Source organism: Psammomys obesus, unplaced genomic scaffold, assembly GCF_907164565.1.
Source record: "Psammomys obesus unplaced genomic scaffold, mPsaObe1.curated_primary_1811, whole genome shotgun sequence".
Lineage (NCBI taxonomy): Eukaryota > Metazoa > Chordata > Mammalia > Rodentia > Muridae > Psammomys > Psammomys obesus.
In genome coordinates, this window is record NW_026593286.1 from 19,711,421 (window position 1) to 19,734,383 (window position 22,963).

Below are 22,963 nucleotides of genomic sequence, written 5' to 3' on the forward strand. Positions count from 1 at the left end.
GGTTAGAATTATATGTGTAAGCTCAATGAGGCAGTATAGGGTTAAGCAGACAAATGTTTCCAATTACACTTTAATGTTCACCTTCAGTCAAGCTAAATAACTTGAGGAAGACAGCACATTTAATAATTTATGAGCCAAAAATCTGCACTCACTATTTATTGCTACAAAAAAAAAAATAAATTAAGAAGTGCTGTGGCCAACAGTGTGTATGTGTCTGTGAGCTTGGAGTTCCTTTGGGGCTGAGGTTACAGCTCAGTGGTAGAATGCTTGCTTAGCACAGAGGCCCTGAGTCCTGATAGTTAATAACAGTACATCATATCAAGTCTCCTTTGGATACATAAGCCTCAGATGCCTCAAGAGGTGACAGCCAAATGTTGGCAGAGACTAGAGCTGAAGTTCCATTTGTAGGGCATCTCATTCACAAGGCTGGCAGTTAGCAAAAGCAAGATAGCTTGTGCCCTCAAAGAGGCAGGGAAGGTCTCCATAGCAGAGGGCAATCGAAGAAACCAAGGCTGAGGGATTGCCTGTGACGTCACACTAGTTTACTGATTACACGTGCCTAATTTGTTTCAATGGGTGAGCCCAAGGGCTGGAAGATCAGGCAGCATATAAATGAGTTGCGAAGATGATTATTAATAAAAATTTCTGTGCTAGGGTTGCTGGCACAAATCTTTAATCCCAGTGCTCAAAAGCAGAGGTATCTCTGATTTTGAGACCAGCCTCATTTACAGAGTGAATTCCAGGACAGCAAGAGCAAAGGAGAAACTTAGTCTTGAAAAACAAAACAAAGGAAGAACCACCAAAAACAAAATGAACAAAAAACTTGTGCATTTTTTATTTTATTTTTTTAATTTAGAGAGTGGAAAGAAGGCAGGACTAACCCACTGAGGTTAACTGACCAAAGGTTACAGCTGACCACAGGCATCCTCTAGGTAAATCCTCTACAAAAGCAGGGCCCCCCATACACCCTTTGCGTTCACTTCGGGTGAAAAAGTTCTAAGTAGAACACTGGGTCCATTTGAAGGTACCAGACAGGTTAGTAAACGACTAACACAGTTCTCAAGCGGGTCTGGGGGGAAGATGATGGGCAACACTGCACCAAGAAAGGAAAAGCAGTGTCAGCACTATCTAGATCGTGCTACAGATCCAGCTCCTGGGGGATAACTGGCTGTTTGTCAAGGAGGCAAACAGCCAACCTTCTCAGAGGCACGATGAAAAGAGCCTGAGGAGAGCAATCCCCAGTGGGATGTGCCATCCTAAGGCCGCTTGGCTTCTGTGGATTACTTGCACTTTCAGGTGTCACACAGGGACTGTGATGAAAGCTGGGCTCCAAGAGGGAGAGCTGCTTTCAGGTTCTGCATACACAAACCTCTGTGCGTGGTGTCTCAGGAGTCTGCCTTTCAGATAAGTAAGGCCCAACTACCTAAATCTATAGACCCAATTATTAAGATGCAAACGCTTCATTGTTTACAAAGGTACTCTCAAAACCCCATACTGATTATCCACTACCCATATGCAAACTAGGAGACGATGTAAACTAAGATCAGTGGTGGAAAAGCCGAAGATCCGTGTGCACCAAGACCATCCCTAGCTCATCACACGCCTCAATCACAACCTTGTCAGCGGCAGATCCAGATGGAGCAACAACGTAGGCCACGCCACTCTGTGGAGAGAAACCCCAAAACCAACATTGACTTTCAAGACACCATGACACGCGTACCTGAAAACACCAAAACTTCTCTCTAAAAAGCATAAGCCAGGGGTAGGAGAAATGGCTCCGTGGCTTAGAGCATTGGCTGCTCTTTGAAAAAAATCCAAGTTTGGTTCCCAGCACCCACAGAGCAGCTCACAACCATCTCTAACTCTGGTTTTGGGACCTCTGATGCCCTCTTCTTGAGCACCAGACAGGTGCACATACATATATAATTATGCGCAGGCAAAACAATCATAAAAATAAATACAGCTTTAAAAAAGCACATGCTAACAATGACAGTCAGGCAAAGCAACAGAATTTGGCTGTGCCTGTATCACACAGAGAAGTAAAGTAATTCTCCATTTGTATCAGATCGACACAGCGTTAGCACACAGCTCTAGGTAACTTAAAACACAGGAGACACCAATTCTTTCTGCTGGGAACCGAAACTGAGGCCACGTGTTGACTGGCCAAGTGCTCTATGCACCCCCGGCCTCCAAGGGAAATACCTGAAATCTATAATTCTATGTCCATGCCACACCACTTACCCTTTTAGCTCTGTCTATATTATCCCTGAAAGGAAAGAAGGCATCGGAGCTGACGGAAACGCCGGTCAGCTTGTCGACCCACTCCTTCTTCTCTGCCTCAGTGAGTAACTCGGGAACATCCTCGAACATGGCTTTCCATTTGTCCAGGTCTTCACCCTAGGCAGCCAGGGAGGCAAGGTGAGGCCCGCATCAGCCTCGCCTTTCCCCAGTGAGAGCAGACAGAAATCACAGGGGCCGTTTCCTGTGACTGCTCACTAAGCAATGACACACCCAGGTTCCTACTTACTTTCAGAAGCTCTTTGATGTTGAAAATACATTTTCCTTAAGGAAAGGTCATTCTCAGATTATAATCAAAGAGACTGTATCTTACTCTTGTAACTCAGTTTATCCCCAAACTACCCTGTTCCTGAATCTCCAAGTCAAATCTATAACTTTACACAGCTCTGCCAAAAGCATGTAAGACAATTCTTCATGTCCAATCCAGGAGGGAGATGATGGCTGGTGTTTGTGTGGACGACCTACATGCACACAACTGTCTCAGGAATCAAAACGCAACGCATGGATGGTATTTACTACTGCTTGGATGTTTGTTACCGCCAAACTTTATACTGAAAGGTAATCCCCAGTGCAAAGGTACTAAGTATAGACTTCTGCAGGGCACGGTAGAACGCACGTACAATCCTGCCACTGAGAGCTGAATTCCAGGCCAGCTCGCACTGCAGAGAAGACCTCATCTCAAGCAGCCCACCCCGTCAGGAGCCGAAAGCAGTCACTGGGAGAAGACTAGGCCTTTAAAGCATTCTTGTTGAAAAACCACAGCAAGTTGCTAATGGCTTTTGTAGAAAAACTAAAACAAAACAAAACAAAACAAAACGGAAAATATGGCCTTGGTGACTGGGTATCAGGTCATGGACAACTGAAGTCCAATATGCAGGCAGGCAGCAAGCCTGTGATGACAGTGGGCGATACTGGGATATGATGAAAAAGTCCTCACAGTGACAATATTATAACACGAAGAAAGGATGGACCTACAAAATTAACCCAAATTTACAACTCAGAAAGCAGAGGTTTGTGCCTTCAGAAAGGCTGTAGCAGTGAAACTGACAGGGATTAGGAAGATATTTTAAGGGTTTCAGACAGCTGAGGATTTCAAAAAAGCTTCTCTGCAGTAATAAGAAGAAAGAGTGGCAGAAACAATGAATGCATCAACAACAGTCCATCTGGGACTCAATCAGCCCGCACCTCACCAATGGTACCGGTCACATATTGATCAATGGCATTGGAGACTTCTGCTCTCTTCACCACGGTTTTGAACTTCATGGAAAGCACTCGTGGATGGTGTCGAAGCCACCAAGCGTTTGCCTTATCACCTGCAAGGCGGGTACAATGTATCCGAGACTGCTGTCCTGCTCCGATGCCAATAACCTAAGGAACACAGACAACTCTTCAGCAACATTTCCTTTTCAAAGGATGTCAATAATGTAGCATCCATTTCGAGTGGCTTTGCTGGCTCCTTGGAGACCTTGCCCAAGGGCCACTACCTACAGTCTGTCAGGATTTAGTGAAAAGAACTGGCAATCTTAATAGCCGGCAGCCTTGAAAAATCCAGAAAGGCTCTTCTGCATCATATACTGGTACCTCTTTGGCTCCAACAGCTATCATAACAGTCACCAGTGGGCTAGGCCATTTAAAAACAACAGAAGATAAACTGGAGTGAGCTGCTGAAGCTGTGGCAAAGCCAAGTTCATTCTCAAGTTAGGGCAATACTGGTAATGAACTGGTTCTATGCTGCATTCCACAGCCAGGACAAAGGGAAGATGTTTGCAGCACACGGGTAAGAAATGTTCATTGCTGGAGCTGGCCAAATGGCTCGCAGGTAAAGGTACTGCCCTAAAAGCAACCCAAGTGTGAGCCTTGTAACCCACACGGTAGAGGTGCAGAACCCTTGGTGTGGCCCTGAAATCTCCCTTTCAAGGTGCCTACTACCAAGACAGGTGGGCTTTTGAGTACTGTTCTGTAAAACAACAGTGCCTGTGAGGTGGCCCCCAGGGCTTGGTTACCTGCCCATCCTTGGCATAGCACACGGAGTTAGACTGAGTATACTTGACAGCGATGGTGGCTACAATGAGGTCCCTGAGGGCAGACTCCGGCAGCTGAAACAAACAGGGTGGTTAACATTTTTGAAATCTCATTAACCTTAAGCGATACATCAATGCAATATACCATAATGCAGTTAGGTCCCTCAGTGAAAGCCGGATGAACAAACCATGCTGCACGCTGCCATACTTGACTCAAGACTGAAACATGTTAGCATATCTATAATGTACTGCAGAGTCCCACATGTCACCCCTTCAACTAACGACAATCATTCAGCAAGGTAATGAGAAACGCTGTATTTATTTTAAAATGACAAATAATAGTTTTGGGTCAGAATATCTTTAAATAATAGAGGATAAGACAAGATCAGAATGAATATTAAGATTAATTTCATATACCTTGTGCACTTCTGTGACTTACACAAAACCAGTGCTGTTCTGGAAAAGTCGTAATATATTTTGCTTTGCTGAGAACATTTTAAGAAGCTATTTAAAAATATTTTGCACCTGGCAGTGGTGGCACACACCTTTAATTCTAGCACTCAGGACCTAGAGGCAGGAGTATCTATGAGTTTGAGGTCAGCCTGGTCTACAGCACAAGCTCCAGGATAGCCAGGGATACACAAAGAAACCCTGTCTCAAACAACTAAACCAAACCAAACCAGATCAAAAATAAAACAAAACTTTGTAAACTCTAAGCCAACACTCAGCAGTAAGTCTGTAATAGTCCCAAATGTTACTTTGATAGAAATTAGGAAACAGGACTGTGGCCCAAGCGCATGCAAAGTAGATAAAGGGTATCAGCTACAGGCAATTACACTGGCTACCAAAAAAAAAGACACATGATGCCCACAGTCCCAGTAATTAGCACTCAGAGGCTGTGGCAGGAGGATCGGGCTTCAAGGCCAGCCTAGACTACACAAAGAAGAATGAAGTTATGTTGCTTATGGAAAAATGGATGTAATTGATAATAATCACATTAAGTGAATAATTAAACTACTCTCAGAAATACAAGTCTATGCTCCCCAGACTAGACACATAAGAATATGTATCTATAGTATGTGCCATATGAGAGAAGAAAAACTCAAGGGGAACAAAAAGAACTAAGGAGAGTGGGGAGGACTAAAAAGGAAGTGTGTGTGTGTATGTGTGTGTGTTTAAATACAATACACACTGTCTGAAAATGTCCTATGTCACACAGTACCATATACAATGAATACATGCAATGAAAATTTAAAAACATAAACCCGGGGTTATCTCAATTCAGCTTCTACTCTGCGAAAGAGGAATGGAATAAAAATATGGAGAATCCAACAACTGCATCTGAACCTATAGTTCTCAAATCTCAAAATTTGAAGTTTAATTTTAAAAGATTTTTAAAGAAATTTGTTATTCTAAGTAATTATTAGCATGTCCTTCACCTTTTGTTTGCGCCAACAAGTGCAAATCTGGGGCTACAGAAAGCTAGCCTCTTAGAAGTCGACTCCAAGTATACCCCTGGCACCTCCAAGTCAGATCTAGGAAAATGGGAAGCACCTGGGGGTGGATGGAAGACAACTCAACTAACGGAAGCACTATTTTTAAAAAAGGGAGAAGAAAGACACCAGACATCCTCTCTCTTCCACTCTTGCTACAAAGGCCTGCTTGTGAAGAGATCACTCCCCTCCCAGAAGCACACAGAAAAGCAGGCCCTCAGCAAACGCTGATGGGCAAAGATTCACAGAAAAACTAGGAAGGAAAAACTGAGCCCGACAATCTAAACATTTTCCAAGTTGTATGCAAGAAGACAGGGTGAGAGAGCCAACTGGATTTCAGAAGCCGAACACAATGCCGGGACAATGCAAGGTCAGAGGACCCAAGAGGAAGGATGGGTAGACACTCCAGGCTTCTACAGGGTAGAGCTAAAGCACAGACAGACCATCTCTAACCAACACCAAAGCCTGAATTGAAATCATCTCGGAATCATCTCGGAATCATCTCGGCTCTTCCCGAGATACAAGCCATTTTACTTCACTTGCCTACCAGGAGTGTCGCTAATTCTCTGGGAGAAAAACACTGTCCAGACCCTCAGAACATCTCCACAGTGCCCAGCACTCAATAAAAAGCCCAGGCACATAGATAGGCAGGGCAACAAGGAAACGCAGGCTGACACCCTCCAAGCACTGAAAAGCAAACCGGCCAAAGTGTGAGCCAGGAAAGTACCCTTCAAAACTGAAGGCTCCAGACTTTAAAGGACCAAGGCTGGACAGACACACACGCACAGCATCCATTTCCCTATTTTGTAACTTCAGACAGATTTAACTCGTCTCTGTCCCCGTTCTGTAATTTTTACAATACAGAGGATGGTCCTCTCCTGGAATACTGCATGTAAGCAATTCTTCCCAGATCATTATCCCAAAGCAGACCTCTTCTACACGATGACAAAGAAGAGAACACAGAGCTTGTTCACATTAAACACCATCATCAAGCACTGAAAAAGCAAGGACCTAACTTCCACATGGCACAGATCACACTTGGGTTGTCAGGTGGCCTTCACTGAAGCAAATCAACAGTCGTCTGTACACCTGCAACCTAATGAACACAGTTGCAGAAGACACAACCGCGCTTAGGAATGATTGAAGATACTCATTTCTACGCAAGTCATTTACACATAAGCTTCTAATGTGTTAGGCCTACCTTACAACTCAGAGATGCTTGTATATCTATAAATTATAAATATGGATGACCTTAGTAAATGATAAGCTTATATATATTAAAGACAGATGTATCTTATTAGCATTTAGTTTAGATATTTTCAAACTTACATCTTTATTCTTGGTGACAATATTGCTAAATAATGCCTTGTCGATGACACCATTATTTCTCTTCTGGCTTAAACGTAGACCAAAGAGTGTTCGAATTTCATTTTCATCCGGTTTGTAGGACTGGTCCATCTAGGACACAAATTTTAAAAGTTACAAGTATTATATCTACAGTACCAAATTTTCCACACACATAAAAAATTTCATTCTTGCTGGGTACAGAGATGCATGCCTGTAGTGCCAGCACAGTAGTCACATGGATGAGGCAGGAGGACTGCAGGTGAGAGATCAGCCTGAGTCGCTAAGTGCCAGGCCAGCCTGAGCAATACAGCCAGTGTCTCAGAAAATAGGATCAAACACTAGCACAGGGGCAACTGCACTCTTTAAGTTACACCTGTTCTCCTAACATAAACAATGATGGTATCATTTGGTATGGGCATAACACAGTGGCCAGACACCAAAAATCAGTGATGAGCATGAGCACACTGTTATGGTAATCACAAACTACCACCCCTTTCGGTCCTTTCCTATGGCCAGCAGATAATACAGAAAGGCTGAGCCACAAAATTTACGACCTAATTTCCCTTTCTTCCTGAAAAATCTTATTAAATAAATTTGGCTAACACTTGAATTACATGTTAAAGATGGCATAAGCCTGATACTCGAGCTGTCTGGGAGGGCTGATGTAGGAGACCTGGATGTCCAGGGCCTGTCTCAGCTACAAACTGAGCTCGCTGAAGGCCAGCCCAGGCAATTCTGTGAGACTGTCTTGTGCTAAGGAACAGAAGGGCTGGGAGGCAGCTCAGTGGTAGTTTCTGTCTAACAGGCATAAGGACCAAGGTTCAATTCCCAGCACAACAAAAATAAACTGATTAAATAAACAGCAGAAAATGGGAAAATGCCCCACATGTGAGATGATCACGCCATGCATGTGAGATGCCACGTTCATGTAAGTGCAAAGATGGAAGGTTTGAGAACGGCATGCCCATGAGGACGTTGTTCTCCATCCTCTACAGGGCAGCAGAAAGTCACCAATACTCATAGCCTGTGACCCTGGTCTGTTTCTCTTGGAACTTAGGTAAATTATACAAAGACATGGACAGGTTTGCAAGGGTGTGAAGCTGTGTACACGAGTGTAAGAGACAAAAGAAATGTAGATGAGAACACAGGCAGAATTTGTTCTGACTTTCAGGAAGGACAAATAAGAAATTTAGGGTGGTCACTTTAAAAGGGGAACAGTGCCAGTAGGGAAGGAGGAGGTTTTCTACAACATAACAGCTAACACCGTTCGAACAAGAAAGCATGTAAACAAAAATTTACAAAGTTAAAAGAAAAAATAAAAATCACAGACCCCAAAGCACCTGTATGAAAAAATGATAATACTAAGAGTAACAGTGTTTGGCAGCGTGTGTTGGACCCCTGGGTATCTAGCCAAAGGCTACAGTGAGACCCTGTCTCAGAAACAATAAGATATGCTGCTGTAGGTGTCTAATCTTGGCAGTTGGAAAGCTGTGAGCATGAGGCCATCTTGAGCTACACAGTAGAACCCTATCTCAAAAAGAAGAGACAAGACATTGGGGGACAGGACAGAGACAACTACAACAAAGGGAGACAAATCTGAAGGCTGCCTCTGTAAGGAAGAGAGACACAGGGGAAAGAACACAAAATAAAACCGAAGACTATATTACTGCCTAATTTAGGAACAGCACTGACCTGGAGAACACAGTAATTTCCATTTTTCTTTTTAGAAAGTATTTTCAAGGCTTCCTCTTCATATCCTGGGGCAACAATGCCATCTGACACCTGGAAACACATTCAATCCAATTCTTATCTTTAGAAATCAGAAAACAACTCTGTAAGATATAGCAACAATTAGCTATCCTAAGTAATATACCAGCACTAGCAACAGAAAACATTAAAAAACTCAAAACCCAGTATACTCAGATTTCTTTAGGGTCGACTCTATTTTGCAAGCTATCCTATTCTATTTTCTGTGGTTAGTTTTAGCTTTAACTAAGAACAAATGGATGATTCACTAATGAGCCTTGCAGATGAAAAACTTATTCTCATGCTAGTCTCTTCATGAAGTGGGGTTGAGGCCTACACTAGAGAGCACACTCCAGCCTGGCTCAAGAGAACACAAAGCCAGGGGATGAGATCCCAGGGACTTGTTATCATGATGTCTCAGTGTCACCTGTGAGTGTCACGCCATCCAGCATGGCTGGGATGTCTTGAGACCATAGAGATAATCTCTAAAGTAACCACACACTACCATGCCACAGGCCCTGGACCATTCTCTGTCTTTTCATCTGAGACACCGCTTCTCCTTCTGCCTCCCAGCACTAACTGATGAGGGTTGGCTCCTCAGAGTTCCTCCGTCCTAGGCATTCAGATCTCTAAGGGTTCACAGTAAGTTCATTAATATTTACTCGTCATGTAAGGTGTCTCTGCCTTTCAGAACAATGACTTTGGCATTAAGATACACCCAACAGAGGACTTTAAAAAATTAAACATATAATAAAAATCTGAAACCTTAAATCTTGAAATTAACACAAAGTCAAGTATTTGTGTTTACCTCAGTATCCTACACGGCAAAGAACTGGTACAAACATCATCACTCTAGGCTACGGTTTCAGTGAAGTCCAGGAACAAGTTACACAGTTACATATGGATCAAAGTACCTGGACATCTCTACTTACTTCTCTGGAGATAATTTTTGCAGTCGGGACATCACAAATGTCAGATAATGCAATGAAATCACCAAATGAAGACATCCTATCAGCCCCTGTAAATAAAAGTTAAAGGGATTGGCCATAAAGCAACTTTCCATTGAAAAACCCATGTGATCAAATCTAGTGTGTCCTCTTGGATCCTTTCAGGTTCATAAACATGATGGGGTCTGCCATGAGCCTCCCCAAACTCTGTTACCATGATGTGGGTATACTATACACATGATAGCAAAAGAATACACTTTCTCTAAAGCTAACCTTATATAGAGTTAGTACTACCAGTCAAATAATCAGTAAAAAAGGTATTTGTCAGCATCAGCTACTGAAAATAAGCAAGGCAAGAGGCCTCTATCCAGTCAAAGTGTATTTATAGATGCAGAAAGCAGGCAGGACTCAGCACAAGGCTACAGTTGCTGCCTCTGGCTGTAACTGATATACTGTAGCAGATTTCTCAAAATCCCTCATGAACCAGTATCTGCTGGTCATTACACAAAAATCTGCTATTTCTGCGTTTGTAAAATGTAAGTCAAACCAAACTTAGTGGTTAGGATAACTGGAATTTTTCTCATAATAAAAATGTACTGGAAGAGCTAATCCAAAATAAAATGTACCAATCTCATTTGTTTCCACATATTACATTAAAATACTAATGTGCACTTTTGTAAAAAAAAAAAAAAGCTCATCTCAAGTATTAATTTAAAACAATAAAAGACAATTTTAAATCCTATGAGAGAAGCTACAGGTAATAATACTATTCTATTCAGGATAAAACACTGCCTTTTCCTAAGTGACAAAACCTCTTCTCTGACCTCTTGCTCTTGCATATGCAGTGGCCAGAGGCGTGAGGGTTGGATAGAGGTCATACACCATGCAGACTCTGGCTTCATCTTCGCTGAGTGGAACTCCAACAGCAGCACCTGCAAAGAAAACCAGAAAGTAGGGTAGCGATGGCGGGCAAAAAAATGAACTGGCCGAGAGCACCCACAAAAGTAACACATTTACTGGGCACCCCACCAAGGTAAAGCCCTGACTGGGCATCCCCTCACCACCATGTACACACAAAATTTTTAAAAAACCATAAAAATAATAAACCTAAAACCCCAAATTGTTAAATTTCAATATTCACACCAAAATCCTATTTTTAAAGGGCTGGATGTGTATCTCAGTGGTAAAACACATTCTCAGACTGGGTTTAATTCCCAGCACCACAAAATGAACAAAGAAAGCAAAACAATTTAAAAATGTCTTCATCTTAAAGACCTAGCCATATTTTTCAAACAAGTGGGTGGTATATTTTCTAGTACCTGTGCCAAACTAAACAGAAGCTACTCAGTGTGGTAAACACCAAAAGTACAAAGTCAGGGGGCAGGGCACTTCCCTCTGGCATCAAAAGCAGAGCTGCTGGGCCCTGACCACGCTGATGTGAGCAGGAAGCGAGGCCACCGCACTGCTGTCTGCTGGACCTGGTGTCACACACCATTACTTCTCACTCATTTCACTTTAGCACCCAATAAATATTACGAACAATTATGTGCTAGACTGCAAGCAGACCTTCTGACGTTATGGATAACTGAATTGTGGAATTAAGGACGTTAAAGTAGAAGCACAAGAATATCTCATTCAACAGAAGCAGGAGTAGAATGTGACAAGAACAATCTCTTCATGTTTACTAAGGTGCAATTCCAACATGTGTTGGAGGTTGGTCTGAGGCTAATTACTGGGCCTCTGTGTAAACCTGCCTAAGTCATTATACCTGATTGGCTAATTAAACAGCCTAAACCTGGGCAGGGCAGAATGGGGTAGGGTAGCTAAGGTTCCCAAGGCTTTGGAGAATCCCATGAGGAATCACGGGAAGGACAGACAGACGTGAGGAGAAGAAAGAGGAGGATGTGATGCCAGGATGGGTTAGCCTGGAGAAAACACCACATGGGCCGAGGAAAGACTCCAATAATGTTGTGAAAAGGCCCAGATGAATAAAGGCAAGTATTTCTAAGATAATGGATGGAAGAAGGAGGATGGCATTGGATGGGGGCTGGGAGACGGACAGTGAAGTGATTCAGAGGTAGGAATATCTGCTCGGCTCAAGGTAAATGAGGCAATTATAAAAGCTAACAGGTATCTGTCTTGTTATTTGTGATAGTGGGTTAAATACCACCATGATAATCTTAGGGCTAATAATAAATATTATGTAGGCCAAAAGCCTTTTTAAAATTACTACAACAAACAAAGAAAACAGTTATCTGGTTCTACTCCATTATGCCACTTTGTTTTTACTCCTAAACCTTCAGAATGACACTGCAAGGGCCAACAGCATCATTTCTCTATTACTGTGATATAATTATATATGTTTGTACCATGTTACCAAGTTTTGTGACTGCACTGACACTATTGTCAACAGACCTGCGTAAAGTGCCCTATGATGCCCCAGTCTGTATAACTGGCAAGAAAACTTACCAATGCCCGAGCATTCTAGGGCATTCTGAAACACAGTGCCTCACCTGCTGGGCTGACATGCTTGAAAGAAGCTGCAGCTGGAATGTCTGTTGCTTCTCTCAGTTCCTTCACCAGCTGCCAGGCATTCAAAGCATCACACAAGTTTATGAATCCTGGGGCTCCATTGAGAACTACACATGGAAACACACATGTAAATCAACAAGCAGGTTCAGTACGGCCTTCCCTGGGCTGAGAGAGGAAGAAAAGAAGCCAACAGGGGTACTGCTGCTTCCCAACAGAAAAATGTGGACTAGGGAGGCCTACCCTGAGTATGAATGAAGCTGTCCTGGCTCTCAGCCAGGTGCTGCCTCCTGTCAGTGCTTGGCCTCCACACCTAGATCTCTGCCCTTCCCCATTTTCCTCCTCTCAGAGGAATAGAACAAGGCAAAACACTGAAAATCCCTCTATTAACTCTACAAAATGTCATACAGAAATTCCCTTCTATTTCGGACATATTTTGAAGCAACTGACCTTACAGTAAAAGCAGGTAAGCACAGGAAGTTCCTAAAACTGATGAGATTGAGCAGGCCAGTACAGAAGCTGTATGGACTGCTGAGACTCTCAGAGCCTCTGAGCTACCTGGAAAGGACTCTCCAACTGGAACATGCTATAGGTTTCCAGCTTCTGTGAGCTGTCACCCACACCAGGGTAGGCTTTGGTGATGTAGCTATCTTTGAGTCATTCCTGCTCCTATAAACAACCTCTTATCAATATTCCTGTAAGTGATTATAATAAAAACCGCTGGTTAATCAAGTTTAGCTTTGGTGGTATCTGTACTTTGGCCTGTCACTGGTCTCCTGTCTGGAGCAGACATCTGTAAACATTTCCACAGGAATAGTGTTGCACAGCATAAACCCACGGTTCTGGTTATTAGTTCAAAGTATTATCCATCATTGTGGTTTCTTTTTTTAAATAAAAAAAATGTTTATTATATTGTGTGTGCATGTGTGTGGGGAAGAGAAGGCATGAATACGTTGCTCAGAGGATAACTCTGGCCCAGGACCGATCTCCAGTGGCCAGGCTACGGCGGCAAGTGCCTTTGCACTGACTGATCACACTGGCCCTCAACGTTATACAACTCCAAGCTTCTAAAATGTCCCACTGCAACTGTTCTTTTAGGCCCATCAAGGAACCACTTCCTGCAACATCTGCCAAGCAGACAGTGGCTCTCACCCCACTGAAATATAAAGTCCCTCTGCTGCTTCCCCCACTGCTTCAGCTACCAACTGTAGAAGCACCACAGGCTTGGTCTGGGTCTTCTGGAAATCTCAGCAATCCTACTCGGCCTCAAGTCTTCGAAAACACTTACGTCCCAAACACCGTTATCTACAACTTGAGCTTTGCCTACCAACCAGTGGCTTGCCAGGCAGTGCCCAAGCTGTAAAATTCTGACAGTTTGTGTGCACAGTCCGGCTGGCACCTCAATTCTGGTTGGGTATAAGTCATGCTAAGTAATCTAGTTTATATTCCGAATGGGAGTTAACATCAGACACAACACAGAGAAAGCCAGACGTTTACATGGCACATACTTCTCAAGCTTTACCTGTGACGGGAAGCTTGGGCTTCAGCGTATACAGCTGGGCCGGAGTCTGATGGGGGTTCATCCCATACCTCAAGGGCATCTGAGAGATTCCTTTACTGTACTGTTTCCTGAAGTAATCTGAAATCGCTTCATCATATTGTGCGGTATGAGTAAACGCCTACAAAAAGTTGCATTCTGTGAGACTCTAGGAGCACTTCCCAAGGGTGCTTGGGCACACAGCTGTTATGGACATTTTGGTTTATGATATGTAAACATGTTTTTGTTATAATTCCAAGTTGGGGATTTTGGTTTGCCCACACCTTTTAAGCATCTCGTGTTGAGTGTGGTCTTTGCCAGCTGGAATTAGTTGAATTCTGAGGACTCTGAGGGGTGTAACTGACAGCCCAGAGGAAGAAGGAGCAGCTGCTTGGAGCAGGACTGCTTGCTGCTGGTTCGTCCTGCTGCTGCATTTGCTGTTTGCTCATCTGCTGGTTACCTGGACTTCTGGATTTCCTGACGATTGATATTGGTATTTCCCCAAAAGAATACTATGACCCAGTGGGAAGTAGCAAAGAGAACTCTGCCCCCTGTCCTCACTAACCTTCTTTCTCTCCTACCAGTGTTGGGGGTTGGAAGGGAGGTAGAAGCTTTTAAGAATCCTAAATGAAGTAGGTTTATTAAAAATTCTAAGCCTACACACAGCCTTAGCCACCATCCCCCAAACATTCCAATTAACAGGGAATAACTAACCTTTCTGTCTTTGAATCTGATAGGATATTCCTAATATTCGATTTTTTTTCCCGTTTAAGGACATGACAGAAGGCCCAAGCAGAGTGTGGGAAGCCCATATACTTAGCAGAACTGAATAGCGCTTGGACTGACACCCGGACTGCATGGACATTGCTTTATCATAGAACAGAAATGCACCCCACCTTCAAGGCCAAGTGGCGCCTGGTCTCCAGGGAAGTGTCCTTATTATCAGACTTCTGCATCTCTGCAGCCACCTTCGCATAGTCCTCTGGTTCACAGACAACTGTCACTCGAGCGTGGTTTTTGGCTGCAGCTCTCAGTAAGGTCACTCCACCTTTGAAGGACAAAATACATTATTTTTCTTTGGCATTTTGTATCAGTTAACAAACTCTTTCAAATAAAGTCACTATGCACAATACTTCTACCTTAATTTTTGACTTAAAAAAAAATAGGGGAAAATAGCTCACATAAATTCCCCATACAGAAAAGCAGCTTATAAAATATTTTCTAAGCTGGGTATGCTGACACACAATTAGAATTTGTGCACTTTAGAGACTTAGGCAGGAGGATCACTACACGTGGAGTTCAAGACCAACCTGAGCAATGTAGCAATACTCTGTCTCAAAGAAATGTAACCAAACCACAAACACTCAACAATGAAAATAAAAACAAATCTCATGACAATTTAAACTCCATCCCTGCCAGCTTTGAAATATTTCTTTCATCTTACCAATATCAATTTGCTCAACAGCTGCCTCAACAGTTACATCTGGAGAAGCCACAGTCTTCACGAAGGGGTACAGGTTACAGGCAACAACTCTGGAAACCAAGGGAAATTAGCTGTCATTAAAAAACTCAAGCTTTGTCACTTACAACTATTTAGGAAAAAAGTTAATTTACTACAGATGTGATCAAAACCCGTGAAGATCTAAACCATAAACTGTAAGCTTGACATTTTCAAATTCTTTTCTTAAGAAAAGACTGCTTTTAGCCTGGTGTGGTGGCACACACCTTTATGCCCAGCACTTGAGACAGAGGCAGAGGGAGGAGGACTCTGGATACAGTACATATCATCCTCCTAGACCATCCTGCAAGCTTCATGTTTGGCTAGCCTTAGCTAACTATTACTCTAACTATTTGAGGGCAGCCTGGTCTACAAAGTGAGTCCAGGATAGCCAGGGCTCTGTTACACAGAGAAACCTAAAAATGACTGATTTTGTGTGTGGGGGGGGAGATCTGCCTGTATATCTGTGTACTCATGTATGCAGTGCCGATGGAAGCTGGTGGAGGACGTCAGATCATCAAGAACTAGAGTCACAAACTGTTGTGAACTGCTACGTGGGGGCTGGAATGTAAACGTGGGTTCTTTACAAGAACAGCAAGTGCTCTTAACCACCACTGAGCCACCTGTCCAGCCCCAACATTTTGAAGGTCTTAGAAGTTATATATATATATATCTGTATATATACAGACACATACACACACACACACATATATATTATAAAAAAAGGTCTGGAAGCTCTACACTTTTACAGCATAGACTCTGGATACATCATCCTACCCAGACTACCTGGCTAGCCTTAGCTAACTATTACTTTTAAACCATTAAAATGTCAAAATTTATTATTTTGGCCGAGAGTGACAGTAATCCCAACATTCAGAGAATCTAGAGTTTGAGGTCTACCTAGGTTAGACCCCCACCTAAAAAAAAATATTTTAAAAAGAAACCAAGATTGTAAGAGTACAGAAAAAACTCATTTTAGACTGTGATGTTTACCTAGGACATTCACATTTAAACTACTTTCCCAAGAGACTGTACACATGATGGAAACACTTAGCATTTTAAGGATAAATACTTGTTTTGCCTTCAGAGAGGTCATAAATACGTACCCCAGGACCATAGTATGGGCCCAGTTGTTGAAAACTAGTACAACAGGAGAGGCATGGATTCATTTATTAAGGCTAATATGTTTTCTTCTGAGCAGCTTAGGATTTTGTTTATATGTAAACAGCATCTCACCTCTGTCCAACCCTAATGCCTTTCCTTTCATTTTCTTTATACATTAATTTGGCTAACACCCAACAAAGTATTGACTAGAAATGGTTAAGAGTGAATATTCTTACTTCTGAATCTTTGGAAAATATTGATTATAAGATATCAATAAGCATGATGTTAGATTTTTGTTATATTTTATCATGTTGTGGCACTTTTACAGTCTGGGATTTATTGATGTCTTTTTTAAATTATAAATGCTGAATTTTTCACACTTTGTGCATTGACATAATCCTGTGGCTTTTGTTTTCTATTAATAGCAAGGCTGCAGGACACATGATCAATATGTAAAAATCAATTGTAATAATACACATTAGCAAACAACAATTACATAGGAAATTAAGAAAACAATGCAGTAATGACAGCATTAAGGGGAATCAAATATTGAATAGTATTACAAAAGTGTCAGACTGAAACACTGAAAAATACAAAACAATGTTGAAAGGAACTAAAGAAAATTAATGTTTCTCAAAAAGGAAAGAACTCTCACATTCATTGATTGGAAGACTTCCTGCTGTTGAGGTGACAGTAACTCCCCACGGGAGGGGGGGACCTTCATCACCATGATGAGGCGTCTTAGGTATGATAGCAAAAGTGCAAGCTACCAAAGAAATATCATCAAAATCATCAAAACTTGTGGTGGTCAAATGACACCACCGAAAAAACAACCACCCACAGAACTGGAGAATCGCTGAGAATTCAGTAACAAAGTGAGAGTGAACATTACTGAGCACAGGGGTGTCCAGTGGAAGCTACAGATGGGAAACAGGAATTTCTAACAGGGCATATGGTGATGACGTCACCACTTCTGAATGTACCCAAGACCATCACGCTGTATTTTTTTAATAGGCTGAGCCACATAACACACTACTAACCATACCTCAATAACGCTACTGTCTATCAGTTTCTTCACTGGTTGTGAAATTTAAACCTTAATTTTCGAAAAACCAAGACTGGGGCTAAGGGTCTAACTCAGTGGTGGGATGTTTGCTGCAAATCAGCAATAATAACAAAGCAAAGGTTTATTTTAACTTAAGTCACACAGTTTGGAAATACAAATTTGGCCAAATTAAAATGTTCATACCTAACAGATAAAAGATAAAGATGATAAAAAAACAGAAGATGCAAAAAAGTATTTATATGGCTAGGACAGGAGAAGACATCAGGTTTAGCACTATTTAATCTTTGGTCTTTAACTCATTTAAAGCTCAGCTTTAAGCTTTTTACCTTATAAGGTTGAAATCAAGTCTGGCCATGTCAGCATTATCTTCTGGAATATTTCGTGCCAGGATTCCTAATGTAACAAAGTGAAAGTTTGTAATAAGATCAGAAACTCAGGATCATATTGTGTAGTCCCATCAGTCACAAGGTAAATCCTGTAGTGTTAATTTTTTTTTTTTTTTTTTGTGAGACAGAGTCCCACTATGAAATTCTGGCTGCCTCAAACTCAAGAGATCTGCCTCTGCCTCCCAAGCACTGGCATAAAAGGCGCGCAACACCACCACATAAAGCCTCACTGCATTGCCCAGGCTGCTCTTACACAATTCTCCTGTCTCAGCCTTTTAAGTACTGGGATTACAAGCTTGTGACTTGTGACTATGTACCAAGGGCCTAATATTCTTAAAGAACATTATATCCAGTTGAAAAGTTCTCCAACAAAAAGTCAAGACATTTAACGGAAGACACTGCGGCACAGACCTGTAATCCCAAGCACCACGGTCAAGGCAAGAGAATGCTACTACATATAGTAAAGACCATATTCCATTGAAACAACAATTAAAAACAAACAAATAACCCACCTTTTCCCTCAATACTTAATTCTCACCAGGCCTGGTGGCCCACACCCGTGATACCAGCACTCAGAAGGCGGAGTTCCAGACCAGCACGGATTACACAGTGCATTCCGGCCTAGTCATGCCTCAGAGACTCAAAATCAAATCTAATTTCTTTTCCTTATGCAAAACAAACAAAACTCCAAGCCCCCAAAAACTGCAAAGGGAATTTGTACATAAGCTCTACCAGTCTTTTAATCTACGTTTTCATAAATTTATGACTTGACTGATAACCTTTAGTTTTTCAGCTCCTTTCCCTTTTTTTTGTTTCACTTTTAATTTATTTTATGTGCATGTTTGGCCTGTATATCTTGTATGTGTGCCACCTATGCCTGATACCCAAGAAGGTCAAAAGAGAGAACTAGATCCGTTGCAACTGAAGTCACAGTGGGTTCTGAGCCACCATGTAGGTGCCAGGAACTGAACCTGGGTCTCTGCAAGAGCAGCTGGTGCTCTCAACTGCTAAGGCCCAACCATCTCTCTAGCACTAGCTTTCTGGCCTTCCTTCACAAGTTTTACTGAAGCTTGTAGGGCAGAATTACATCCACTTCCTGCAGCTTTTACTGTTCAGAGGGTTTGTTGTGCCAGACAAATGAACAAAAGTCATATTCTTTTGAGAAACAGTTACAGTGTGACACGGTATGGCAAGTCTGAACTACTTCAGAAGCTTACAGTCAGCCTGTAACATGCAAACACTGCAATCTAGAAAAACAACCTGAACTTGTGCTGCAGTGAAGAGTCAGACTTTAAGGGGATTCTAACAGATTATGAAATCAGAAGGCAAAGGGGACAAAACCAACATGACAGAGTATCTGTTACAAACTGAAGGTGTCGTCCACTTACCAGCATGGACAGCAGGATGCAAGGTTTTCACACGGCCCCCTAGCATTTCAGGAAATCCTGTGAGCTCAGACACATCTCTGAAAACAGAGTAATGAAACAGTTACTAAGTTATCACCTCACAGGATTCAAAGCATCTCCCACCAAGTCTACTAGGCTCAGTTCAAGAGATTTTTTTTTTTTTCAAGTCCAACTTAAACAAATATATCAAAAGTTCACTATGCTGGATTTCCTAAATTTTATTTATTTTATGAAAAATGTTATGTTTTCCGAATGTTGGTTTTAGAGAACCAACTAGGAATCAAAGCACTGGCTTTATATTTTCTAGAAACTTAAGTCATAACCTTCAATTAGGAAATAAATTCAAGGGCAGTGGTATGACACTCCTTTACTCCCAGCACTCTGGGAGGCAGAGGCAGATCTCTGTGAGTTCGAGGCCAGCCTGGTCTATAGAGTGATTCCAGGACAGCCAGGGCTACACAAAGAAGCCCTGTCCTTAGAAACCAAAAGCAAACAAGCAAACAAATACATTCAACTGAGAATCATTTATAGAGAATTTAACAAAAAAAAAAAAAAAAAAAAAAAAAAAAAAAAAAAAAAAAAAAAAAAACAAACAAACAAACAAACAAACATAAAAAAACCTTTGGACTAGAAGCATAGCTCAGTGTAGAAAGCTTGCCTGGAATGCACAAGGACCTGCATAAACACAGCCACTCAGACACCAAAAGGAGAAAAACTCATTTAATTTTTACAAGAACTGGAAATACTACTGAGTTGTGTAAATAAGAAATTAAATCATTAAAAACCATCTTACTGAGTACCAAAATTAAAAATGTAAGAAACACTTTTCAAACATTAAAAAAATAAATAAAAAGCCAAAACCTGATTGATGGGATTGTGCAAATACTAAAAAACAAAAGAAAACAAAAAAACCCTTTCACTTTGAGCTAGATGCGGTGGTACATGCCTATACAGGAGGCTGATGCAGGAGGATTGCCTCATGTCTTTAGACAATTAGGGACTGTACAGCATGACCCCGTCTCAGAAATAAAACCTCAAACAACACAAAAATCTGAACAGCCTTCACAGCAGTGTGCTCACACCTGTGCCTGGCTCTAAAGATGATCTCATCAGTTTGTTGCACTTGTTAATTCAGAACATGGCTGTTCTGGCAAGAGAGCACAGCCAAAGACCTTCTAGGTCTGTGGGATCTGGCAGGAGTACAGATACGTCTTTAGTTCAGGAAACAGAAGCAAGCAGACCGAGTTCAAGGCCAGCCTGGAATAGAGCAAGTTTCAGGTAAAGAAAAGCTTAGGTCCAGGCATGGTAGTACATGCCTTTAATCCCCAACAATGAAGGTAAAGATAGTTTGTCTGAAACTGATGTCTAATTGAGTGGCAGAAAAGGTGACAAATCAGAGAAAGACTTGACAGAATAGGATGCGCCCAACTCTAACGAGAACAGAGAGAAAAAAAGGGAAGCTACTCAACTTGTAGCCCTTACTATTCGACTACACTTCTAACCTGTGAGTTTCCTCTTTCCAGAAATGAGTAGGGGTTGTGTCGGCCTCACAGAGTTATTGGGAGTAGAAGGCATCCTTTCTCCAAAGTGCTTGCATTACATCTCTTTCTAGTTAATAGGGTCACAACGTTGTTTCTCCCTGGACTTACCTTAACCACTACCTACTGCCTTACCTGACTGCTAGGCCAGCATCCCTGATAGCTTTTGCCGTGCCTCCGGAAGCCACTAGACTCAGACCAAGAGACGCGAGGTTTCTGGCAAACTCCACCAGGCCAGTTTTGTCAGACACACTGAACAGGGCTGAAACAGAAGGCATTGCTCATTACTCGCGGGCTTTGGCACCGCTTCCTCCCGGGTCTGGGGAAGGCCGGGGCCCAGCACCGGGGCACACATTCTGCAGGCCCGGCCCGGGGCTTCTCGAGCTCGGCCAGCAGCTTGCTGCACGAGCGGGTGGCGGGGCCTGGTACAGGCGGTCCCGGGACAGGGCTCCGCGAGGGCCTCACCAAGCTGGGCGGGAGCCATGGCTGCTGCGCGGGGTCGCAGAGAGAGGAGATGGACAGGACACGTGCGTACGCAGGCAGGCCGGACCCCGCGGTTAAGGAAGCGGTGGGCGGGGCGGGTGACCCCACGTGACCCGAGGCACCGCCCTCCCACCCCCTCTCCCCCGCCCAGCCGCTGCCTGAAGGCGGCAGGCGCGCCTGGGCGGGGTTGCAGCTAACGGGGAGTCTGCCGCCGCGGGTTTCCGCTTCCAGAAGCCAGATCTGGGCGTGGAAGCCCGGGGTTCGCGGGTTCCTAGGGGTGCAGCCTCTCGGGAGGAGGGGCCGCGGAGGCTGGAGGGAAAGCCAGAGAGAGAAAGAAACGGTTCCCCCAGTGCAGCGCGAAGTCAGTAAGAGTTTGTTCGGCTTTCTGCCGTGCTCTCCTCTTTTGGAGGTTTGGTAAACAAGCCCACGACCTAAGGATGAAGTCATTGACTCCACAGTCCGCAGTTGAGAGCCCCAAAGAAGCGAAATTGACCATCATTTGAGGCTTTTCTGCCCTATAATAAAATGGCCTGGAATCTACATCAAGATCACCATCTTGCTGCCTTCAAGCCCAGGTTAGAGGAGTAAAGGCTGCAAGGAGACCTTTTACTTCATTCATGAAAAACAGGAACAGCAAACTTGAACACATAAGCTTTTTTTTTTTTTTTTTTTTGGCAATAAAATTTTGCTGTATACACAGCCCTATTTTTAACGTTAATGTTTTAACATTACTTTTTACTTTTAGTTGTTTTTATTTTTAATGTTCCTTAATGAAGTTCGACAAAAGAGGCTACAGTTCTAACAAAAGAGCCTAAAGTTCCACAGTTCTATAAAAAGTCCAGCTTTTTATTTCCAGCCTAGGCTCCCAATCGGTGAAAAGTGCATTTTCCTATTACCTGGATCCTATTTATCTCTGCTTCTCTTCTTTTTCTAATAGTCCAATCTCTTTTTACCCCCTCAACTATCTATTGATCAGAATCAAGAATTTCAATTTTCTGACTTCTGAACGTGTTAACGCCTTGCCCTGAATACCTCACATTTCTAAGATAGATGTATTAGTAGCATAATGTCTTAAGAACATGTTTACAACTTTAAATGTACAGAGCCAAGGTTCATGGGCAGTAGTGTGGGAAGCTTCCCTGGCCAATCACATTAGATTTCTGTAGGTACTAGAAAGCAGAGAAAACAGGAGATGATAATGGGAAATAAACAATGATTAGATATTAGACTTTTTCACATTGTAAAGTATATGTATGTGTACATATATATTCAATTTGGCAAATATTTATGATACCTTTTGCCTGACATAAAGACAGAAAGCTATGACCTGATCACCAGCCCAGGAGCTCAAGATGGGAAGAAAGTGCAGACACATAACTTGGGGTAGTCAGAAAACACCAGCAAAAAAAAAAGAACACAAGATATTAAGCTGAATTAACTAGGGCCCATGGTAACAGGGCAAGACACATTCCTTTTATTTAAAGCTGTTTACAGTGTTTAATTTTGATTAATTCTCTCATAGTTTTAAAACACAGACTTAATGGCTGTTTCGTATGTTAGTAGC

At 42.5% G+C, this 22,963-nt stretch overlaps 1 protein-coding gene across 1 annotated transcript; it reads right to left on the reverse strand.

Annotated features, from left to right (window-relative positions):
- Nucleotides 1–817: 817 nt before the first annotated feature.
- Atic (5-aminoimidazole-4-carboxamide ribonucleotide formyltransferase/IMP cyclohydrolase) lies at nucleotides 818–21,506 on the reverse strand. The gene is made up of 16 exons (XM_055616957.1): nucleotides 21,382–21,506; nucleotides 21,052–21,178; nucleotides 19,361–19,437; nucleotides 17,913–17,979; nucleotides 15,363–15,451; nucleotides 14,815–14,966; nucleotides 13,904–14,060; nucleotides 12,366–12,491; nucleotides 10,677–10,784; nucleotides 9,838–9,923; nucleotides 8,852–8,941; nucleotides 7,142–7,270; nucleotides 4,302–4,394; nucleotides 3,484–3,666; nucleotides 2,242–2,397; nucleotides 818–1,663 (listed from the first exon to the last, which is right to left on the reverse strand). Exons 1-16 carry the CDS (start codon nucleotides 21,398–21,400, stop codon nucleotides 1,544–1,546), a joined length of 1,779 nt encoding a protein of 592 aa, XP_055472932.1. The 5' UTR covers nucleotides 21,401–21,506; the 3' UTR covers nucleotides 818–1,543.
- Between the last annotated feature and the right edge of the window lie 1,457 nt (nucleotides 21,507–22,963).

Bases quoted from the DNA above. Each gene is read 5' to 3' on its own strand.
- Atic (XM_055616957.1), bottom strand. The intron at 9,924-10,676 runs GTCAGAGAAGAG...TTTTATTTACAG, and splicing joins TGCATATGCAAGAGCAAGAG to GGGCTGATAGGATGTCTTCA. The intron at 8,942-9,837 runs GTAAGTAGAGAT...ATGTGTTTCCAG, and splicing joins CAAAAATTATCTCCAGAGAA to GTGTCAGATGGCATTGTTGC.